We start from the raw sequence: 19,257 nt of genomic DNA on the forward strand, positions 1-19,257 counted from the left end.
TCATTCTAACTTTAGACTTATATTCTGTATGAAGCATCCCTACCCCTGTAGATTTAGATACTGATCACCTGCACCCCATCCTTTATTTGAATATCATTTCAAGACGATATTTTCTATAATTTCTTCTACAGTTACAATCAGATGGTGATATAGGCAGTAGTAACCTCGCGTTAGAAGCAGGAGGTGACACGGAAGATTTAAAAACAGAGGAAAAGGTGAGTGGATTCTGAGAAAGAATCGCAGTTCTCCAGCGTCTCCATTTACTGTATGCAACTGTACATGTGGGCTGTAGAAATGCTTTCTTGTTTGATTGTTTGTTTTTTGCTTGTTTGTTTTTTCTGAGCAGATATGTGAGGGAGAATAATAATGTAATAATGTGTTATCGCTTGTTTTATTATGGTACTCATGCTAGTTATATGTACAAAAAATTTGTAAGACTATTGTGATGATTGGGATGGTGGTGGTGATGATGATGATGATGGTGATGATGATGATGATGATGATGGTGGTGGGGATGATGATTATGATGATGATGATTGTAATCATGATGTGCTGAGGAGGAGGAGGGTGATGAAAAGGCTGAAGGTGATTGTGATGGTGTTGTAATGTGTTGGTGGTGATGACAATGTTTATTATGATGATGATCGTGATGATGGTGGCGATCATGACGACGATGATGATGATGATAATGATCAAAAATGGCATTTCGGTAGTGTCATTTATCTGTAGAACATTCAATGCTGCCCTTTCTCAAAGTTCATCAAGATGTGTACCATCAACCTGTCAATTAATGTAGGGTGTATTCAATATATCCCTGTATTCAATATAAATTTAGCATCATCTGCCTTTTAGTAACCTGTTGATTTACACTGAACATTTGCTTCTATCTGTCATGTATGGTAATTATCGTTGATAATTAATCAATTGATTCTTTATGTAGGATTCTCCATCAGTTAACAAAAACAAGCCAAAGGTATGGGAGAAGCAGCAGAAAAAGAAGAAAGGGAAAGGGGGTGGAGGTGGTAACAAACCAAAACCCAAGAAGCAACAACCTCAACAACAAAAGAAACCTGCCACAAAGCCTGCCACTCTTACAGCTAACAGCACCCCATCTAAAACCAGCACTAATGATGATAATCTAGAAGTCATACCTGTGAGTATACTGGTTCCTTTATTATTGTTTTTTTTCATCTGGTTTGAGCTAATCATATATAATGTACACTGTTCATGGTTTGTTTAGAAGTTAATGGAAAAGAAATTTCCTCTGGCGACAGTTGCTCTGACGGATAATCACTTTTAGCTGAACTTAAAACCTACATGTAGCCTCCAAAGCTAAACAAACCCTAATCCATATCTTTACATTATTCTGAACCAAAAACTCTGTTACAATCTTAACTCTATGCCATACATGTATATGTATATGATATCGTGTCACATTAAAACTGCTGAGGATATTTCATATGGAGCACAGGCAAGCCAGTTTCAGTATGCCATACATGTATATGATATCGTGTCACATTAAAACTGCTGAGGATATTTCATATGCAGCACAGGCAAGCCAGTTTCACTATGATATATATGATATTGTGTCACATTAAAACTGATGAGGATATTTCATATGGAGCACAGGCAAGCCAGTTTCAGTATGCCATACATGTATATGATATCGTGTCACATTAAAACTGCTGAGGATATTTCATATGCAGCACAGGCAAGCCAGTTTCACTATGCCATATATGATATTGTGTCACATTAAAACTGCTTAGGATATTTCATATGCAACATAGGCAAGCCAGTTTCAGTATGTCATGTATGATATTGTGTCACATTAAAACTGCTGAGGATGTTTCATATGCAACATAGGAAAGCCAGTTTCAGTATGTCATGTATGATATCGTGTCACATTAAAACTGCTGAGGATATTTCATATGCAGCACAGGCAAGCCAGTTTCAGTATGTCATATACGATATTGTGTCACATTAAAACTGCTTAGGATATTTCATATGCAACACAGGCAAGCCATTATCAGTATGTCATACATGATTTTGTGTCACATTAAAACTGCTGAGGATATTTCATATGCAACACAGGCAGGCCAGTTTCAGTATGTCATATATGATATTGTGTCACATTAAAACTGCTGTGGATATTTCATATGCAACACAGGCAGGCCAGTTTCAGTATGTCATATATGATATTGTGTCACATTAAAACTGCTGTGGATATTTCATATGCAACACAGGCAGGCCAGTTTCAGTATTTCATATTGTCGTGTGGCATTGCATAAGGATGTTTTACATGCTTCTGTTTCTCATCTTACATTGTTGTTTAGGTTGACCAGGATGATGAGAATGGGAGTGGTGTTGATAGTGATGAGGAGATTAGCCAAAACTCAGCGAGGTAAGTGAAACCATGGGAAGCCCTCAATGTTGTCCATGATATCAGTCACAAATTTGCTCTCAGCCAATCAGGGATTTCGTTAGCTTTCAACATTTATAAGTGATGATTGCTGACATGACACTTTATGAAATGCATTTTGATATGCTTTTCTTTTTTCTTGACAAGATATAGGTTAATGTGCAATTCCACATTGGTATAGTGTAATTGGCTGTTTTATAGATTGCCATCCTTCTCAATAAAATCAAAAGTCAATAAATAAATAAATACACAAATTATATGCACCACAGGCCTAATTCATTTCCCATAGGCTCTTATGTTAAAGTGGCACTTAAAAAGAATTCATAAAAAATATGGAGGAAATTTGAGGGTTGAACGTTTTCTACCATTGGATAGGATAAATGTCTGGCATTCCATATATGACCAGAAAAGGGTACCTCGACTGGTTCATTTAAAAAATAAATCAGCATTTATGAAGACTACACCTGACGGGTCAAATTCATCACTTGAGGGAGTAAAACGGCCCTAATTCTTCCGCCAGTAAAAAATTGTTCCAAAGTTGTGATATATCTTTCCAATTTGGAAAAAGGAAGTTCAGTAGGATTATCAATCAAATTCATTCATTTTTGTCAATCAGCAATATCAAATTTAAAAATTGAGAAGGGGTTGGGTCGAATGAATATATTTTGCCTGCCAATTTTATTTCAATTTTGTGTTGGTTTCAGAGATTTTAAAGAGTAAAATTAAAGCTACCATATGTATGTTTTAACTTGACTTTGATGTTGTTTTTTTAAATCATGCTCAAAAAATCATCCATATTATTCACATTGTGCTGCACTCAACCCAGGTGATGAAAAAGGGGGACCTGGCAAGATGTTATTGCAGAAGCCTATTACACATGAGTTCTAAAGCCAGGGTAATTTCTTTATTGTTGTAGAGCGTAATAGAGACTAATGATAAAGTGGGTGGTAAGCCCTACATGTATATAAATATATACAAGTACGATTGTTGTTATATTTCTATTTTTATTTTTCATATTATTTTTGACTTTTTTTTTCAGTGATGAAGATGGAATGGAGGATGCAGGGGAAGATGAGGAGGAGTGGGATGAACTCCAATCAACGTTGACGAGGAAAGAGAAGGTCTTAGAAGGCATCACTAAAGAATCTCATGAGGTTCATTCGCCTTATTTCCCAGAGGTGAAGCACGAGTGGTGGTGGGTGTATATAGCCGATAGAAAATCACACAAGCTCATTACATCACCCGCAATGGTCTATGATCTCAAAGACAAGAAAGAGGTAAAGATATATCTCGTGTTCTGTGCATTTTTTTTTTTTTTTGCATTTTCCTGTCTCTTTTCTTCTCTTTGTCTTGCCTGAACAAAGTTCGGCAGAGAATTTATTGACCAGTTTTCCTATTGGTTTGTTAGTCTGTTGCATGTAGCATAAAATCGGTCAAGTATTAAATATTGAAAATTGTAAGCTTTTCTGTGTGAGTTGTCTAATCACTTACATCCCCCTTGATTTGCGTCTGTCTTGCATCGATAGGTTCAACTGCAATTCCGTGCCCCGTCCAAGGGTAACTACCAGTTCTCTCTGTGTGTTCGTTCTGACTCCTATTTGGACCTAGATTTCATCAAATCAATCAAGGTAGGCCAATTAACAGTGGATTAACCCTTTGATAACTGAATTTTGTAATTTATGTTAGCTAATTACCTGGATCACCAGTGTTAGAAGTTTTCAGCAACTATTAGCCATGGTCACTGCTAATTTGAAGGAATTGCCTGCCTTTTGACAATACTTTGTTTATTTTTTGTAAATTTGAATCCCAAGCAGATGTATTGGACAATATTTTTACGATAATTATTATCATTGGTGGTCATATATCATTGCTGTTAATAATGTAATTTACACAAACAAATATGTGGTAGTCATTTTCTTGGATTCTCTTAAAATCCCTACAACTAGAATTTTATATTTAAAGAAACCATTTTCTCTTACTATCTATTATTGGTCATTTTGTTTGATTCTGTAGAATTACCACTATTAGAATTTTATATTTAAAAAAAAAATTCCCTCTGCCTCTTTTTCCATCAGGTCGATGTGAAGGAAGCTAAGAAGATTGAAGAACACCATCCTCAATGGGATATCTCTGATGATGAGAAGGAGGACGAAGCGGAGGACAGTGCCGTCTCTGATTACACCACGGACGATGAAGAAAGCGATGACGAATAGATTCAAGGAACTCTCAATATGGTTTTTATGATCAGTCCTGAGGTGCCACAATGCATTCTTCCCGATTGTTATCCTCTCCAAACGAAAGGTTTCTTATCACTCTTGGGGTCATTTTCATAAAGAAGACCATTACGGATGTGTTTAGATTTATTTATTCATGGTAGTAGCTCTATGTAGCTGCAAGACTGTTTTTACAATGGAGCCGTGGTAACATAGTCATTTTGGTAACTACCAGGAAATCTTGAGTTTGATTGATGCCTAGCTTTCTTACCATTGTATTTACCATAATGATAAGTATTTTTATGAAATTGGCCTCCAAGAAGCGACCTGACTGATTTGGATTCTCTCTGATATAAAGATAGTGTAATATCATTCCGAGAACTGTTTCATAAAGATGTACATTATGGTTTTGAGTGGATTTGATACATTTATTAATTCATGGTAGTATCCCTATTCAGCCATGAGGCTGTTTTACAATGGAACCATGGTAACCTTGCTATAATGGTAACTTCCCAGGAAGCCATGATTTTGATCGGCAGCTGAGCCCTGTTACCATGGTGATAACCGCAATGGTAAGTCTTTATGAAATTGGTCTCAAAAATACCATCTATCATTCTTCCTGATTTGAATTCTCTCCGAACTAAAAATAATTTATTACTTCATGAAGGCTTTGATCATGTCCACCTTGCCGTTGTGAAAACCATGATGGAAGCTTTGATGTTGGTTGGCTGCTGAGCCCTGTTGCCATGGTGATTACCATAATGGTAAGTCTTTTATGAAATTGGCCCCGAAGATGTTACCTCATGTTCTCCCTGATGAATGCACTCCAAACTAATGATGATGTATAAGCACAGGGAATAATTTTCCTGGTATCGCATCGCAATTTGCTCTACATTTTTGAAATACTGTTATGCATAAAGTTTTTTGTATAACATATTTTTACATAGGACTGTACATTACTTAGTTGAGAGCTTTTCTCCTATGACCAAAAATGCTATTCAAATTTGTAAAGTAAAGATTCCACTGTTACATGTTTGCTGAAGATTGGGGCTAATGCATCAGTTTTACTATGTCCACACTGGAGAGATTGTTTATTGTCGGTCAAAGGATGTCAAATTACATATTGGTATTAAAAGCTATAATGAATTAATTTGTTTGAACTTTTGATTCCAGCTAAACAAGAATTAAAATGCCTGATTTTGGCCAAAAATTGTTATAAATAACATTCTCACCTCTCTGTCTCCCCCCAGATAAGATAGCATTTATTTCAAGTCATATGTGCTTGCGATTCACAGTGAGTAGATTCTCTATCAAATATTTATGAAAGATGAACAACCATACACATTCTTATTATTCATAATACGTTTTATTGCCCCATAAACTTCAGCCAAGGATCTCTTGAAATTGATTATTTTTTCACTATTTTCTTTAACATAATGTGGAAAATGAAGAGTGAAAAGGTAAATTAAAAGAAAATCTATTTATGTGCATTTCATTGAGCTTTCTTTAAAAGTTTCAATAAGTTAAAGCTTGATTCAAATTAATTTTTCATAATACAGAAATGGAGTTGCTAATACCTTGTTTAATTGATGATTTAGATGGAGCACCTTCTTCATTCTTTATAATTGTTGGTCTCATGATTGCACTAGATTAGTGTCACTCAGTTTTTTGTTTCCTTTGTTATTTTCTTGTATTTCAATATTTCAATGGATTATATCACTTTGTTACGGAACTCTGTTCATTTTTGTTTTTCAGTAATTAAGAATTTAAATTATTGTTACCATGTCTTTACGCTAAATTAATTTATTGATAGTATCAATAGAATGGTAACTCATTTATGAGAATTATGCATGCAATGTTGCTTCCAAAATATTTCTACTCCTAAAAGTCCAATTCCTGAAAAATAGTTGTAATATATTAAGCTAAAGATTTTGTAGGTAAAGTTAAGGGATTTTTATCCTTATCTCTCAATCAGGGGGATTAACATTATTTTGTTCGGTAGAGATTCTCATACTCGCTATTTTTTTGCCTGATTCAATAAATTTCCATATACATGTATGTGTAGGTGCATCTGAATGAAAGTGCATTATTTATGAGGGAGGTTTTTCTGTTCCTGTATTTTTGTGTGTTTTTTGTGAAATCAAATCTTTTTATCCTGTTTATATTACGTGGGATCTTCCTACTCTAAAGATTTCTAAGTTCATAGTGCTTATAGAGTTGGGCCTGTGATTTTTTTTCAGAGACATGGTAGTAGGCTTGTAAGGGGGTTTCAAGTCTTGTTTGGGAACTAGACGTGAATTATATTTTAAGGGACTACATGCACAACAAGCTTGAAGTGAAATACTAGATAATTAATTGATGAAATCTACTTCACTTGATGAAGCGAGAACTTTCTAGTTGATAAAATTATATTCACATTCGCACGGTTTCAACCTGGGGGGCGTTTCATGAAAGGACTTGTCGGACGTTTTATCCGACAAGTCCCATTTTATCCAACAGTTACCATAGGAACAGTGCCTCTCAGCCAATCAAACTCATGGAAAGATATTAGATCTGACAACTTGTCAGAAGAAAATATTGATGAAACGCTCCCCTGAACTGCGAAACAAGATATTGTTTTATAAGAATTATGATTCATGTATTAAAGGGAACAGACATTAGTGCCCGCCTTACAAAGAGTTACAAGTGATCAGATCATCTTAAGCTTTATGGAAATCCAACAATGTAATAGTTTCTCTCCAGGAAATTTACATGTTACCCTTTGTAAACAAAAAGAAGCACACTGAATTTTCAAGAAAACAATGAATGTATGATTTTGCATCACATCTAGAAAATATTTTGAATAAGCATGTGTTTTAGATATTGATGTTGCTGGCTTTCCATAGTTGTGGTTGATCAGATCTATCATAACTCTTTGTAAGACAGGGTCCAGAGCATAAGAAGTTTTCCCTGCCATGTCCATAATAAAAATCGGTATCAATATCCTCCAAGCACCAAATCTGTTCAATAAATATGCAAACCAAATTTAGTAATTGTCTTTTTGATATGGAATGCTGTAGACATGTACAAATTATTCATAGTATCCAAGTAAGGCCTACAAAAAGAAGAAGTGCAGTTGTGACTGTTGTTTATTAAGTATGTAAAACAGGCCCAGTTCTACAAGTATCTAGCACTCTACTTTTAAGATGATATATACACTGTATTGACATTGTACATAGTACATTCTCTTGTTTATTTCAGAAAATTTATATCTCTGTTCAAGCAGTATTTGTGTTTTCATATTTTTTCTGTGTCTGAAGGCACGTTTCGTTGCACCAGCAGGGGCTGTATCACAAAACTTAGCCTTTGATTGTATTGTTGATTTGTACAGTCGATTATACACAATGATCAATGCAATCAAGCATAAAATTTCCCATAGATCAATTAGTAAGCTTCTTATAACTGGGCCCATGAAGAATTATTCACTGCGTGTATCACAAATGTCACTATTTTGTGTTCAGTCACTACAATATATTGCAGATGTTATTTTCCTTTGTGTTGTTGTCTCTCCATATATCTCCTCTTGCATCTTATGGAATAGATCATAAAATGACAGCATGGTCATTGTGAACATTTACATTTATATTTTTTTTCGGATGTTTCATGATCACTTTGATTCAATGCTATCATTATTGAATAGGTGATTTTGAATCATCGTGTATCTTTTTAAAGTTACTATGATTACATTGATTGAACTGTGAATAGACATTGAAATAATTCCTTAAAGAAAAATGGTAGATTATACAAACATGCACTTATATTTATTGTTTTACAGAAATCATTTAATTTGTCTTTAATACAGATCTCTAGTTTTGGATTAGCAAAGGTATGATATTCAATGGTAATATTATATTTTGTTTATTTAGTTTTATGAGTTCTAGTCATTGTGCATTTGTATGACTTCCAAAAATTTCAAAAAGTAAAATGTAGAAGTATCACTTCAAAATTCATATTTATTGCTTGTTCTAATTTTATCTTGTTGAGTCTTGTTTGGGCGAGTATGCTTTTGTTATGTTTTCTCGTTTCATTTAAAACAGGGGGATAAGAGAAGAATTTCATATGGCTGTATTAAGTTTTTTTTTTTACTAAATGTATGCAATATCAACTAACCTCTGTATGATTACTTAAGTGTAATCACACTAGAAGTATGCATTCAAAATAATCATAAACTTTTTCCCTCGGTACTATGAGATGTACAGTAAAGTAATGCACACATGCAGATGTACCTCCAGACTATAACTTGTTAAAGGTCAAGTCCACCTCAGAAAAATGTTGATTTGAATCAATAAAGAAAAATCATACAAGCACAATGCTGAAATAATGGAATGCCACGTGTTCAGGGAGGAATGAAACTTCATTTCACATGACAATGATGAGAAAATAAAAATATTTCATATTTCATATCATAAAATACAAAAGAAATAGTGAGTGAGTGATGTCATCAACTCTCTCATTTGGATGTAACTGGCTCGTTCATATAACTATTTTGTTGACAATAAGCGAAACTTTAAAATTCCATAACTTTCTTATTTTACATCCGATTTTGATGAAATTTTCAGTGTTATGCTTGTTGAATTTTTCTCTTTTTATTAAAATCAAGTTTTTGTTGGGGTGGACTTGTCCTTTGATAAATTTGCACCATTGCAATTCATCCCCCTCCTATTTTCATGATTTTTCTGATGGCATTTACTTGTACCTGTCATTTGGTATTGCTTTATTATCATGATGATTAAGATATATTTGTGGACTGCCTACTCTATTTCTCTTTGTCTATCTGACTGATTAAATGTCATGAATGCATCGATCCACTTCACTTCAGTGTCTGTTATTATTTGTTATAAAACATGAGGCATGGATGAGGATGATGGAGGAAGTGGTAGAACAGTGATAATGATAAACTGATGGTGATGGTGGTGGTGATGATGATGATTGTGATGATGAAGATGATGATGATGATGATGATGATGATGATGATGATGATGATGATGATGAAGATGAAAAATGGTGGTGGTGATGATGAAGATGGGGATGTTAGTAATAAGAATGATGGTGGTGGTGATGGCGATGGTGGTGATGACGATGGCAATGGTGGTGAGGATGATGGTAATAATGTGGTGGTGGTGATGATGGGGATGGCTGATGCTGCTGATGGTGGTGGTGAGAGCAAGAATGGGAATTTGATGAAAAAAGGCTAAGTATGTGATGCTTCTCCCCCCCCCAAAAAAAAAAAGAGAGAGGAATGTAGTTGAAGGGTGAATAAACCCTTACGAAAAAAATAAATAAATTAAGGCACAAGAAAAATAAAAGATATTGGTGAAAGTTTGAGGAAAATCTATCAAAGATCATGCAAGAAAGTAATTGGAATTTCGATTTTTTTTTTATTTGTGACGTCATTTACGAGCAGCTGGCCCTTATAATTAAGACCCTAATTTCAATTAATGTTCATCATGCATCAGTCACAGTGGTGACTACTTTTTTTCAGGAGCGCAAGAAATTATTTGTTTGTCGATACTTTTATACTAAAGGTACAGTCCCAAAACCATTTTATGTTATTGATATTTTCCTCAAACTTTCACCAACATTTTTTTATTATTTTCAATAGGCCTATTCTGTTAAAAATTTTCATCAGAGAAAAAATTATCATGTTTGAAAAAACAGTTCCATACAAGTTCAAATGTTAAAAAAAACTGCAAGAGAAGAAAAAGGACAAACATTGACCAAGAGCTAGCATGTGACAGGGGGATCCACGGGTGTTTCAATCACTTATTTACGTACGTACGGTGCGGCGTACGTGCTTTCATATCTCGCCTATTGTCAAGTCGTTTATTATAATTTGTTTTTGATAAAGTAGATTTTATTACGTTTATTTGAATAATTTAGCATTCTAAACGTTTAAAAAACAAAAATTATAAATAATTAAAGCACCGTGTAATTAACTTTTTGTATTGTCATTATTAATTTTGGTTTCTTTCATATTTGATAATAAATAAATAATGACAACGGCTGTGTGAATTTACTTGGTTACGATTGGTAGCAACGAAAATGGCAGCGTACGGGACGAAGAAAAAGGAGTAAAACAAAGCTGTAAATACATTCCAAAAAACAATTATTTATATGAGGAAAGGTTGAAAATGGATGGAGATATAGCTGGTGTGAGGATCATACCTCCAGTTGTTGAATTTTTGGATGCAGAAGCAAACACCGTGCATTGCCAGACTGTGACTGTTCAAAATATCAGCAAATGCAGCAGACAGATCAAGTTCCACGGACCCAGCACAAATGTAAGCCAGCGCCGTAGGCGTAGAAACGTACGATGAGCTGATGGCAGTGACGAGATGACGGGCGAGGGTCTCGGCTCGGATTGATTGAGCCGAGCCAGATGTGAAGCCAAGAATCCTGTCTCCCACCCAAAATTGGTCTTAGAATTAAACATGCATTTATTCAATATTCCATTTCATATGAGCATTGATCTAGATCTATATAGATCTAATCTAGGCCAGGCCAGGATTCTAGACTCAATAAAAATTTTCAAGAAAATCTATGACGGGGTGTCCAAACTTCGCGCACTTTTCAAAAATATTCATCAGGCTTAATTTTTTTTCACAAAATATTCATAATGAATACAAAACCAATTCAAGAAATAGTTACCACATTGACGGCAAGATTGTAAACTATAAAATCATGGACGAAAATGTAAAGTAGTTCAAGGGGTTTCGCCGGTATCGCGATCTCAAAATTCTATTCTGATCAGCGAATGCGGGCTGTGCTGGAAACCGTTCGGAAAAAGTGTGACCTAACTTCGCGCACCAAAGCTTTTGTGGAGATATAAACAAAAACTCAAGCTCAAAAAGTGAAATATTTATATCAGATTGATGGCAAAATGCTATAGAATCGGTTAGTATACCCAGTTGTTGTGTATCCGGACGGGTTGTGTCAGAGATGCCAAGTTAAAAAAAATGTAATGCGTGAGATTTTCATGACTCGACGTCTCTGTGCGCGCGCGGCCAGTACTTACACTCGTACGTTGCGAAAAGGTGCGCGCGCATGAGATATGGGCTTCAAAACCATGCGATGCACGCACGCTATTCATCGTATCACGTAGCGCTGTGCGCTGACTGCACTTTTGATTCGTCTGGCGTGTCGGGCTAGACGCGAAGGCGGTCGGCCAGTCGTATAATCTGGCGAATAATGCTACTTTTTCTCTTTTATTTCTGTCGGGTCCCGATGCGTGAGAAAAATGGGTGCCATGCGTGAGATCGTGAGACGGACCCTGAATGCGTGAGTCTCACGCACAATGCGTGAGACTTGGTAGCTCTGTTGTGTGTCCGGACAATCAATTTTAGAATGTCATTTGGAAAAATTTACAAGCGAAGTTTCATCAATTTTTAGTACAAAATGCTGGGAAATATTATAAACAAAAAAATAGATAATGATTACAAGTAATGGATTCTTATTTTTAGTGTAATCCACAGACAAAAAAGAAGGCTTCAAAAAGATAAAGTGTCCGGACACCCGACCCCCCATCCTACCACATTTAACTCACATTTTTGATGATTTCTGCTTGCAAAATGGTGATATCGTGATGCTTGTTGATTTCTTAAAAACGGGCGCTAGCGGTGACAAATTTGCCGATCTTTTGCCAATATTTTCATGAATACTGAACTCATCCTAAAGAAACTTTCACCAAAGGGTAATTTTAGGTCGCTTTTCACGCTGATGTCAGATTTTAAGGATATTGGCTAGTTTTTTAGATAATGACCGTCCGCGAAGTTTGGACTCACTGCCATACATAAAGTCAAAGACAAGTCAAGACTTAGTTTAGTCATGACATGATCAGTCTGAAGTTTGGGCTTGGCTTTGCCTTTAAATTAAAAGTGAAGTCAGACTGATCATGTCATGACTAACTTGAGTCTTGACTTGTCTTTATGTTGATTCTCTGATGTTTTGCCAATATTCTCACAATTTGAGACCCTTACATTCAAGAAAATTAACATACTGAGTAATTTTGGGTCGCTTTTTCTGTTGGTGATATCATTTTTTTAAAGATATTAATTAGATAAAGAGATATTTGACCGTGCACAAAATTAGGTAACGTGCAAATTAAGGTCACTCCACCATGATCAGTCTGAAGTTTGGGCTTGGCTTTGCCTTTAAATTAAAAGTGAAGTCAGACTGATCATGTCATGACTAACTTGAGTCTTGCTTGTCTTTATGTTGATTCTCTGATGTTTTGTCAATATTCTCACAATTTGAGACCCTTACATTCAAGAAAATTACCAGACTAAGTAATTTTGGGTCGCTTTTTCTGTTGGTGATATCATTTTTTTAAAGATATTAATTAGATAAAGAGATATTTGACAGTGCACAAAATTAGGTAACATGCGAATTAAGGTCACTCCACCATAGTAGGTTGTTGGCATGTTGCATAACATGACTGAAATTCAATATTTGTCTACCATTTTGACTTTGATTTTTCAATGAATATCTCTCCATGTATTGTGCCTGAACTTCAATATTTTTCTCCCATTTGAACCAGGCCAACTTATTTATTTTGATAATGATATTGTAAAAAGCAACCTTGTTTGGGTTGTACAGAGGCAATTACATGTGTTCATAGTGCAATTTAGAGTCCTTGGATTCTTCATTTTATATAACCCCACAAAAAAACAATACAGTATCCAAAACCAAAAAAGCAATTGAAGTTAAAATTTCAGCAATTTATCAGGGGGGAGAAAACATTGATACCTTTAGACTGAAATGTAGGCCTAACCCTTTTCAATGCTATTTTATGGATTTGGTTTCTGAGGACTATCAGCATTGATTGAAATGAATTAATATTTGTATTTGTTTATTTTTTGCTATTTGTTGTGTTCTGTTTATTAACTTTCAGAATTTCAAATTGATAGTGAGTAACCCTGGTAAACCGGTAGCACCAGGGTTAGAAGTCACAGCCTCGGTTGAATACCGATCAAATGAAGTAGGAGATTACCAAGATAGGCTGATTCTCTTGGTAGATGAAGATGTGATTGAAGTCCCTCTGTCAGCGTAAGTACAAACAGACTCGACATCTTTCTGATAATGATTTCTGATAAGGAGAAATTCTTGTAAAATGTATTGATGGATTAATCCACATGTGGTCTATTATGTTCTATGTTTCCAAGGACTATTTAAAAATATATATATTGGTGGATAAAATCATCTCTTTTTAAAGAAAAGAAGCTTCCCCTCCACTCCTCCCAGTGTCATCTCATAGAGCTTTCAAACTGAGCTGAGATTTGGTTATAAAGCATACATTGTATTAACCCTAGCTACATGTGCATAGATGCAAGAAAAGCTTCAGTTTAATTGTACTGTGTAAATGACTTTTCTCATTTTACTGTATTCTGTGTGAATATGTGTACACATGTCTTTCACTTTGAAGATTATTTGGTTTTTTTTATGCCAAATGCCTCAAATTTATGTCAGGCTGTTTGTTATCCCCTTGATATAACTGATTAGATTGCTCTTTTATAAATGTCCTTTTTTTTTTAGTCTTTCAGTGTCAGCCTTTATAAAATGCACAAATGGAAAGCTGCCAACTTCAGTTCATGTACTTTGATGTAGATATTGAATACGCATTCTTCAGTGTCCTGTCTCAGAATTCACTGTCTTCAATCTAATTTTCAGATATGCACCCCAACCGGTGCTAGAACTTGAGAGCCCAGTTGACTTTGGCACTGTGGTTCGCAACAGCAAGGTATTAAGCAAGGAGATATCTCTCTACAACCATGGCTCTTTGTCTGGCATGTTCAAGATCAAATACTCTGGCAGTGAACCGTTCACAATATTTCCATTGCAAGGCATCGTCAAACCCAAGTCTGTTCAGACAATTAAGGTAAGTTAAAATTTGATAAAATTTCATGAAGCAAGTTTGGATGATTTTCACTGACAAATTTGTTCCGGTTCAATTAGGTACAAGGGGTTACATTAGATGTTCTCCATAACTTGTATGTTTTGTTCAATTATTCTATGTATATTTCTTACACTTTGCTTAAATTAGAGAGTATTGCTATGTGAAGTCATTGTTTTATTTAAATCAGTAGCACATTAGCTGTATTTATCTTACTCGGAATAATAATGAAGGGAAAAGTGGTTATTACAACTGTTCAGTATAACAGTTATGACATTGTGAAAGATTAGAACATGTAAAAATATGATTATCATCTTCATCTTTTTATTTCAATGTTTTAATCTGCATTGCGCTATAGCAGTGAAAGTCATCAATGATATTTCATTTATTTTCAAAATTGTTCTTTTCAGATTGAATTTGTTTCCAAGAAGAGTGGGAAATTGAATGAAGAAGCAGAGTAAGTATTTCCTTTGATACTTCTAGTTCTATGACTTAGATAATTAAATTTTATGAATTTCCTCTGCACTATTCGAATAAGAGTAGGTGGAAACCCTGGTGCAGTGGTTCACCTGCATTCCCCAACCAGTTATCGGGAGGAGAGACCTGCGGGTCACAGTTCTGTGTGCGCGCCCTTCTTGGCGACCCAGATTGGCTGGCTCCTCCAATGCACCTTTGAACGTCTGACAGATATATGGTGCTATACAAATGCTGTGCATCATCATCATCACAACAAAACAGTGGGTCCAAAGGAAAGATGCATTTCAAATGTGTTTTGCAGGAATCACGCTATAAAAAAAAATCATGCAGCTTTTCCACAGCCCCATTATCTTGTCGTAGAATTATGGAGATTAGCGATGAAAAGACACTTTGCATGATTCAATTGGGAATAGGTTGGCCTCCAACTTTGATAAGGTACACTGAAACACAATCTATATGTTGATATAATGTTCGATTAACTTTTTAGAGAAGTATGACCAACAACTCTTGCATTCTGAAGTTTATAGAGAAAGGTCACCTCATTTTATTCAGTTGCCAAATTACTAATTTTGTTTTCATTGTATCCTCTAAATTGATGTACAATTTGCCTGGTTAGCTAGTCTAAAGGCCACCGCACACCTTACGACCCGACCGGTCGCCGACTGGCTTGCGACTGGGTGAGGGGAGATGTGACGTCACAGCTCTTGTCAGCTTGAGCATCGCAGACCGGTCAGAGACTAAGTCGCAAGGAAAATCGGAAGGATTTGACATGTCGAATCCTTATGACTGGATCGCAAGCTCAATCCAACCTCCAGCCAATCAGACAGCAGAGTTGCGTAACGCGTTTTATGATAAACAACGCGCATATGCAGTAGTAAGCGCAATTTCTCAGATGCTATGCTAAAAATTAAGCCTGAGTCATATCGATTATTTTGAAAACCGGTGTTCGACAGCTCTAATTCGATCGAACATCGATGCATCGAATATTGAAGGCGGGGAAAATTTAGTCTTTTGTTTTTGCGTCGATGCGATGCGCTTTGCATATGCACTACGCACTGACGGTATGCGCTGGCGTTGGCCGGGTGAGCGTTGCACAAGCAGATGACAGAGCAAAGTCCGTTTGTATTTTCCATGATCACAAAACACACAAAAAAGGCCGGGGACCAAAGCAGAATTCTTCCCAAAATATCTTCAACAATGATATTTGCAGATGACAACATATAAGTTCAAAATGAAACAATAATAAAGACATGAATCACGCAGAGTCGATCCGAATGATTTTCGGTCGACTAGCATTCGCAGTCCATTCACCAGCCCCGTCCGCAGCTCCGTACACTCACTCTCCCGAAACGACAGGCGTGCTTGGCGTCAGCGCCAGCAAACAAGTGCAATCAACGGAGAGCGCTGTAACTTGCCTGAGATTGTGTAGTTGGATCCAAATAAATGAGCTCCAAATAAATTTATGGGAATAAATACGTAATTTTCTCTGGATGGTCATTTGAATTGCTATTCAATGCTGATATAACGATTGTGAGGAAAGATTGTGGAATATGAGTTATGACGATGTTCGAGAATTAATCCTGATAATGACAATCCAGTTTTTTAGACGCAATTATGAGCATGCGATCAAAATAAATACGAATGTTTCGAATCGAGCCCTAAATTCATCTAAATTATTACGATTTAACAAGATTTTATGGTCATACTAAGAATATTGACGATGTCAGCAAAGTATGTTATGTTCATATGGAAGAAATAATACTGGGATTATTTCTATTGTTATTCCATCTCTGGACGTCCCCACCAGTACCAAGCTCCGAGAAAATAAGCACAATGCGCATGCGTGTTTGATGACGTATGACATATTTTCCCATTCATGAAATCAGAGCCCAAAGTTGGGCACAAACTAGCTTCAAATTGATGGGGAAAAATATCAAACGCAATTTTCTCTGTTTTGTCATGTAAAATGTTATTATATGGTGATATTACGAACTTGAACAGAGTTTTTGCATGTAGACAATGTTCGAGAATCAATCCTGACGTGATGATTATTTTTTTAGACAAGTGCACTAGCTCAAGTCAAGTCGATCGTCATGAGATGTCCGCCATTGAAAATTGAAACGAAATACAAACGTTTCACATCAAGCTCTAAATTCATATTAATGATTATCATATGCAAATTATTGTTAAATATTACGATTAAATAATGTTCTATGGTCATGATTTTAATATTGTTCATGAAAGCAAGATTTATTTTACGTTGATCGCGTCAATTTCCGGCCATTTTCTGGTTTGATTAAAGAACAGTACTGCGCATGCACGATCGATGGCCATGACTTCCATTCATGAATTCATCGTGCATAAATTATCTCGGCACGAGCAGACGAGTAAGACTCGAACTATGATCGAAATAAACTTCAAATTAATGGTGAATAGCATCATAATTACTCATTCGGTTTCATTTTGGGGGCAATAGAAATCAAGTAAGTAGTAGTAAAGTTGGACATTACTGATATTTTGATGATTGATTGTGTAAACCAAACGAATCGGCCGGCCGACGTATTTTTTTTTTTTTTTTTCGATGCACCGATTTTGCAAAATCTGCACCGGTGTTCGATGACATCGATCGAACACCGATTTTAAAATCGATTCGACTCAGGCTTACTAAAAAGCAAAAGCGCATGCGTGAGTCGCAGATCAGATCGCAATGTGTGCGGTGTCGAGGCTTATGACTGCCTTGCGATTCATCTCCCCTCACCCAGTCGCAAGCCAGTCGGCGACCGGTCGGGTCGTAAGGTGTGCGGTGGCCTTAAGAGCCTTAAGACTGAGTCCATCGTAGTCATATGTCATCTGTATAATTTCTTCAAAAGTCACAATTCCTTGAATCCCATTCCATCTTCTCTTCAGTGTGACCCTCGAAGCTCAAGATGCTACAACCCTCAAACTGAAAGCCAATGTTGTGGATAGATGCCTTGAGCTGATAGACCCCCGGTCTGGTGATAACATCCAATGTGTGCCCTTTGGATCCACTTACTATGGCACGGATAAGACGAGACTGGCCTATCTCTACAACAATGGTCCTGATCCTATCAACTTTGTGACAGTTCTGCAGGAAGATGCTTTGGGTACTGAAGCTGTAAGTTGAACATTTTTAATGAAATATTTTGTATTATATTTTTCGTTTTTTCCACTATAATGCCATTTTTATTGGGTCATTGATTCTTTACATGTATTTCATTTGCTTTGTTTGTTTTCCTTCTCTTGTTCATTACTGTGCCTCTTTGTGTAATGAAATAAGAAAAGTAGATATATCTTGGAGCTCAGATAGCAGTATGAATAGTTTTTTGTGAATTACAAACAGATTCTTGTAATTTCAATGGTTGTATGTCAATGTTGCTGTGTTTGCAGTTGGTAGGTATAGAGGGACAAGTTGATGCATTTGGAAATCTTTCTCTATAATTTTGTCTGTAAGTCACTCTACAACTTTAGTACATCATGCAAATGATGCGTCATATTTGTTAATCTTATGAAGAATCTTAATGGAAAACCCTTGAAATTTGAAGAAAATGTTGAAAGCATGGAATATAGCAGTACCATTAGTTACTTTGTCATTTATTCTGCATTGTATTCACAGGGGACTGACCTCACCAAGACCACTGTGGCCACCCTGGCCACCAAAGGTTTGGACAAGGTCAAGGCCAATACCTGCCCAGTCAGTACACTGGTCAAGACCCTACCCAACCAGGGGCAGCTAAGACCTTACGAGAAGTGCCCTCTCTACTTTCGCTTCAGCCCCCGATATGACTCGTCAAGCCAAGGTTGGAAGGGAACGTCTAGCCCACCACCAAGGCAGGACTTTGCCCTCTACATGAACATCACGGTCGTCGGAAGCAGTAGCGGCTTTGGTGATGGCGAGAAGAGCGATAACTGCAGAGAGAATGAAGGTATTGTTTTGTATTCAAATTTGTATGTGTTTCTTTTTATATATGCTTACAATATCATCATTACAAGTCATATTTCAGAAATTTTAGGTCAAGTATTGAGTAAAAGATATGAAAATAGTCAGGAGTCAGAATTAAATCTATTTGCTTTGAGAATGTTACGCAAAATCATAGGGCTACTAAACCTTGCATTAACTGGAAAAGATCTTTGCTAATGTATCTTCATGTAGTTTTATCATGACGATGCATTTAATGATTTATTTTTTTTTTTTAAAGTTG

At 36.1% G+C, this 19,257-nt stretch overlaps 2 protein-coding genes across 3 annotated transcripts in view; both read left to right on the forward strand.

Annotated features, from left to right (window-relative positions):
• Positions 1-5,826, forward strand: part of LOC121414000 (translocation protein SEC63 homolog) — a 39,724-nt gene extending 33,898 nt beyond the window's left edge. The window contains exons 16-21 of the mRNA XM_041607034.1: positions 132-215; positions 941-1,153; positions 2,334-2,401; positions 3,459-3,696; positions 3,946-4,047; positions 4,495-5,826. Coding sequence (XP_041462968.1) covers positions 132-215; positions 941-1,153; positions 2,334-2,401; positions 3,459-3,696; positions 3,946-4,047; positions 4,495-4,632 — 843 coding nt within the window. The 3' untranslated portion in view covers positions 4,633-5,826. The remainder of the gene's footprint in view (positions 1-131; positions 216-940; positions 1,154-2,333; positions 2,402-3,458; positions 3,697-3,945; positions 4,048-4,494) is intronic.
• A 4,857-nt stretch (positions 5,827-10,683) lies between these two features.
• The window catches only part of LOC121414001 (cilia- and flagella-associated protein 47-like), a 60,274-nt gene continuing 51,700 nt past the window's right edge, over positions 10,684-19,257 (forward strand). For both annotated transcript variants that reach the window (XM_041607035.1, XM_041607036.1), the window contains exons 1-6: positions 10,684-10,952; positions 13,562-13,716; positions 14,338-14,545; positions 14,971-15,017; positions 17,945-18,173; positions 18,672-18,981. In XM_041607035.1, coding sequence (XP_041462969.1) covers positions 10,803-10,952; positions 13,562-13,716; positions 14,338-14,545; positions 14,971-15,017; positions 17,945-18,173; positions 18,672-18,981 — 1,099 coding nt within the window. In that variant the 5' untranslated portion in view covers positions 10,684-10,802. The remainder of the gene's footprint in view (positions 10,953-13,561; positions 13,717-14,337; positions 14,546-14,970; positions 15,018-17,944; positions 18,174-18,671; positions 18,982-19,257) is intronic.

This window comes from Lytechinus variegatus, chromosome 4 (assembly GCF_018143015.1).
Source record: "Lytechinus variegatus isolate NC3 chromosome 4, Lvar_3.0, whole genome shotgun sequence".
Taxonomy (NCBI): domain Eukaryota; kingdom Metazoa; phylum Echinodermata; class Echinoidea; order Temnopleuroida; family Toxopneustidae; genus Lytechinus; species Lytechinus variegatus.